The 5,028-nt window shown below is 37.7% G+C and overlaps 1 protein-coding gene and 1 long non-coding RNA gene across 3 annotated transcripts in view; one reads left to right on the top strand and one right to left on the bottom strand.

The window, feature by feature from the left end:
• The window catches only part of LOC103465188 (uncharacterized), a 2,461-nt gene extending 1,221 nt beyond the window's left edge, over positions 1-1,240 (bottom strand). For both annotated transcript variants that reach the window (XR_533769.2, XR_001776588.1), the window contains exons 1-2: positions 1,152-1,240; positions 970-1,041 (exon numbers count right to left, since the gene is read on the bottom strand). This is a non-coding gene — a long non-coding RNA (uncharacterized LOC103465188). The remainder of the gene's footprint in view (positions 1-969; positions 1,042-1,151) is intronic.
• The window catches only part of LOC103465189 (tripartite motif-containing protein 16-like protein), a 5,973-nt gene extending 1,895 nt beyond the window's left edge, over positions 1-4,078 (top strand). The window contains exons 2-6 of the mRNA XM_008409808.2: positions 709-804; positions 895-1,128; positions 1,203-1,371; positions 2,302-2,364; positions 2,452-4,078. Of these exons, the coding sequence (XP_008408030.1) occupies positions 709-804; positions 895-1,128; positions 1,203-1,371; positions 2,302-2,364; positions 2,452-3,002 (1,113 nt within the window). The 3' untranslated portion in view covers positions 3,003-4,078. The remainder of the gene's footprint in view (positions 1-708; positions 805-894; positions 1,129-1,202; positions 1,372-2,301; positions 2,365-2,451) is intronic.
• Positions 4,079-5,028: the final 950 nt, after the last annotated feature.

Here is a 5,028-nt window from a genome sequence, read left to right as displayed (position 1 = left end):
AAAAAGGCTTTGAGGTGTTTCTTCTGCTTGAAATTTGTTATTTTAGAACTGTTATTTTTTTACTTTAGCTTTTACAATTATAGAATTTGCACATTACATAACATTTTTATCAGTTTGATGACAGTTTTTAAATTTTAAATCTGATGTTCTTGAGTACTTGAATATCCTTTTTAAGAAATATTTTTTTATTCTTACTTGAGTAATTTATTGGATAGCTACACTGTATATTTATTTGAGAAAAAATATATCAAAGTAGAAATATATATCTAAAAAAAAACAAACCCAAAAACATTCATTTCAATATTTGATGGATGGGTGCTGTGTGGAAGGTGGGAACTACAATTTCCCCGAGGGAAAATCTTAAAGGGATTAATGAAGTTTCATCTACTCTGCCTACCTCTGCTAATGTGTGACATTACTCTAAAATATACCCCAAAATTACTTTTATTTCATGAAGAATATAAGAAGATCATCTGTGGCTGTGCTTAAAGCTGTGGATTGAAAGTTTCTAGATGTGGGGTTACAAAATGAAACCCACATTTCATTATGTAAGTGAAATGTGGGTTTGTGGCAGTGTTTCCATGAAATTTCCATGTTAAGCACAGCTAAAGGGAGCACTCCCTACTCCACCTAAAGGGAAAGAACTGCTACAGAACTGGTGAAAGAGAAACTATTTTACAGTAATTTCTGTGACCGGTGTAATTTAAGGGTGAGCTGAAGATCTTGCAAACCAAACTGATGGAGACGCTGCAGGAGCAGGAGAAACAGCAGCAAAACATGAAGAAGAAGTTTAACCAGATTGAGGTGAGGAAATCCTGTCGGATCATTGGTACTACTGTTAACAGGTTCTGAGCTTGGAGGGATTTTGATCTTACTCTGCTGTGTTTAAAACAGAAAGAGGCCAAGAAAACGAAGGACGACTGTGAAACAGTCATAGTTGAAGTCACTGATTGCCTTCAGAGACATTACCTGTCTGTGAGGAAGCTGGTTGAGGATCAGGCGAAGGCAGCAGCAGCTCAGATCAGCGTTGCACTTGAGGACCTTGAGACGAAGATAGAGGAGAAGAAGAAGATGTATGATGAGCTCAATCTCCTGGCACAGAGTGGCAACAGTGCCCTTTTTCTGCAGGTATGACACTGACATCAGTTCACCTGTATCATGGTTCTGCATCACCTCTGCAATAAATGTTTTTCTTCTCCCAGGAATGGCCCACTATGCAGAGTCACTGTGAAAAAGTCCTTCTGCTTTCCTGCAATGAGAGCTCAGAGGACCAAAGTTCACAATTTGAAGCTACAAAGAGAGCTATAGAGCAGATCGGCAGGAAGCTGGAGGACTTCTGTCACCAACAATTTGCTTCAATCTCTCAAATTTGTATGTGTAACAGCCAATGTGGAAGTATTTTATAAAATCAGTTAACTAAAATCCACACTTTGCACATTTTCGTACTTCCATTTGGGTCTCAACTGCTTCTAAAAACAGCCCAAGTGCTTATAAAAACATCTAGCCGTTCTTTGGTAATTAGTTAATGTTTAGTGTCTGGAAAATAAGCCGTTTCAAATACTTCCCGATTATTAAGACACGTTTAACGGTCACTACGCCGTTACCTAGCAACCACAGCAACTCAAGCAGAGCCCAGCCCTCCACCTAGCAACCCATATGGAACTTACTGCTCGCTGTATACGGCTACTGAAAGAGACAAGTGTTTTGTTGTTAACTTACTATTTAGAAACCCTTTGCCACATTCTTGTTGGTTGTACAGGAGGCACTTCTTCTGCTTATGCTAATTTCCTGTTTGTTGGCAGCCATCTTCATGTGCAAGTGTAAACATGACGTGGGGGGCGTGGCCAGTAGCAGTTTATTTGGATTTAAAGTGATAGGAGGCCCTAAAACCGTTCATTCGGAAAGGATCTCAAAATAGGTAGAACTGAGTGGACTAAATTCTCATTTTATAAGAATGATTCTGTGCAAAACATAATAAACAGGTTTTGTAGCCTATAGAGCCATCCTAACCTGTTAAAGGAAACATAGTAACGTCACCTTTACAAAAAATTAAAATAAAAACATTTTTTTTGTCAAAGGTTATGATGAGGAACCAGTAAGGGAAAGAAACATGGAGGATCAGCATCAACAATGTCAATCCAGGGCTAGTTTGTAAAGATTCTGTTGTTTTTTTTTGTGTGTCTTTGATGTTGTAAACTTTGTATCGTTTTCCTTCCAATTCATAAATACGGACCACTTTATGCTGATCAATCATATAAAGATCTGCATCACATATTGATGTTGTTTAATGTCTCCTCATAGCTTGTACTGGAGAAGGTTGGAAGGAGAACGTGGAGCCTACAACTAGAGAAGACTTTCTGCAGTGTGAGTTTATGTTCAGATCTGAATGTTTTCAACTCTCTTTCTGTCTCTGAAACTCCAATTTTACTCTTTTTCCTCTGGTTACACCAGATGCCTGTGACCTCTCTCTGGACCCCCAAACGGCTCATAAGGACCTGATCATCTCTGCTGAAGACAAACAGGTGATGAGGTTGTCTGCCGACAAATGCCAAATCCCAGTTTCACTTCATCCAGGGAGGTTCATCCATCGATACCAGCTGCTCTGCAGGGAGGGCCTGCAGGCCGAGCGGTGCTACTATGAGGTGGAGCTGGAAGGAGACAAGGCAGAGATCGCCCTCGCGTACAAAGGAATAGACAGGAAAAGCAGCACAAAGAAGTCGGCGTTTGGGGCCAATGAAAGCTCCTGGAGTCTTGATGTCTCTCGGACTTACTCTGTGAGCCACAGATCAGAAAGCGTCGAGCTCACGCAAGAGCGCAGGGGGAAAAAGATTGGAGTTTATCTTAAATTCAAGGAGGGAACTCTGTCTTTCTACGAGGTGTCGGATAGCATGAAGTTTCTGTACAAGGTAGAGACCCAATTCACAGAGCCGCTGTATCCAGGGTTCTGGCTCAACAATAAATGCAGCATCAGGATATGTGATTTGAAGCAACACAAGCAGTAGATGTTCAGACATTTCAGATCAAAATGTGGTTTCTATACAGAACAGCAGCTCAGGCGTTATGCCCTGTGACTTCATGATGGTTTGACATTTCTTCTTTGTGGGTAAAAAAATAATGCACTGATACTATTATTTAGCTTATTTTCTGTTTTAGCTTCCTGTTTTTGATTATTGTTTTCTGGATGGTTTTGTTCGGTTTGAATAAGCTTCAGACTTGTCTGAATTACATGACAGATCAGGTGGACAAAGCTAAATGATTTCCTTCAGTATCTGTCACAGATCTGGGGTTTATGGGTTTCGTCTGTGTTTGCACTTTAACTATTTTCTTATTCTCTTTAGCCCATTATCTCATATGTCTCTTCCTTCCTCTGTAATTAGTTGTAGTAGTTCCTTGACTCCTTGATTACCTCTGTGTGTGTCTGTTGTTCTGCTGAGTTCTCTGTAAGTGTTTTTCATTTAATCATTTTCATCTTACGTCTGCCTTGCGTTACGTTGTAGTTTTGGTCAAATTGAACAAATCATAAAAGTATCAAACTAAAACAAAGGTAAATTCACAATTCAAAAGTTACATTTTACAATTGCAGCTGTCAAGTACGAATAAAATAACCACATGAGAGAAAATAGTCTCAATTATTCAAAGGTTGTCTCATCTTGTATCCAAGTCTAATGAGAAAATATTTATCCCATCGCAGCTATCAGGCCCCAGTGTGAGAACCAAAGCTTTAGAAATGGCTTTCCAATCATTTCCAGGCCGATCTCATCTTTTTCTCATCTTTCCTTTGATTTCTGTCAGTTGGGACAAGATGTGTTGCGTTTTTAAATCTTTTATCCTACTTCAAGTTGTCAGACTGGTTCTGTTTAGGCTATTTCTTTATTCTACTGGTGAGGCAGGAATCAGTTATCAAACATGAACAGTAAAAAAACTGGTTAATCACATTTAATTCACAATATAACAAGGAAGCAGTTATATTTTCCACATAATGCCAGGCATTTTTTCCATAACTTTTTTGAATTATTTGAAAACTGTATGTCGTATTTACTCAGATTATCTTTGATAGTAAAATTTGTTTGATCTGAAATGTGTGACAAAGGAAAAAGCAGAAACTCTGTATAAGTGGATACTATATTTGTTTTAAACATAACTGTGTGTAATTGTAAAAATGAATTGATTATCTTTATTTTATTTTATGTCTGCTATAAAGTGTTCTTTGGCTGAAATACATTTCTTAGTTGCTGGTCATGTTTGAACCACCATTCAGGTCTTCAGATACCTGCTCAATTAAAAGAAGAAACCATTTAAATCTGAAAAATGCTTTTAAAAGCAGCTTTTAATTAAAGTATTTGACAAACTGCCTGTTTGAAGTGTGAGACTTCAATCTAATATCAAATCAAAATTTGCTTTTAACATCTGTTACTTGCAATACTTTTATGCTTCATTTTCTTTAATGTCTTGCACAGCTCTTCATCACCTTGTATACAAACAAATTTGCCTTTTCTTTATTAAATGTGTTGTCTTTGAGCAGAGGGAATGGATATTTATCACATCCGTGCATCTACTGTTTTCTCTCTTTAATAAAAGCTTAAGTTCTTTGCACTAAATAAGTCATATTACCACAACACAGAAAAAATAGATTCTGTTGCCTACACTAGTGATTTAAAAATGTTTTCACATTTTAATCTGATTTGTTGTAGTTACAAAAAGCTACAAAAGCTCATTTCTCCCCAGCTGTTGTGACCCATTATGGAGGTAAAAAGAAACAAACACAGCAGAGGTACGTTTACTCTTTATTTACATTTTATATAGCTATGTTTATAAGTTTTACACCACTTGTGAATCATTCATCCATACGACTGAGGAGAAACAAAGAGAGTCTGTAAAGGGATGTTTCTAAAGTGTCTCCAGTACAGATAACACCTGAAGTGTGAGCTCAGTAAGGCCCTGCACACACCAGTCTAACTCTACACAACACACACATTTATAAATATAAACACACACACACACACACACACACACACACACACACACACA

Source organism: Poecilia reticulata, linkage group LG5 (assembly GCF_000633615.1).
Source record: "Poecilia reticulata strain Guanapo linkage group LG5, Guppy_female_1.0+MT, whole genome shotgun sequence".
Taxonomy (NCBI): Eukaryota; Metazoa; Chordata; class Actinopteri; order Cyprinodontiformes; family Poeciliidae; genus Poecilia; species Poecilia reticulata.
This window is presented reverse-complemented; position numbering and strand designations above follow the sequence as displayed.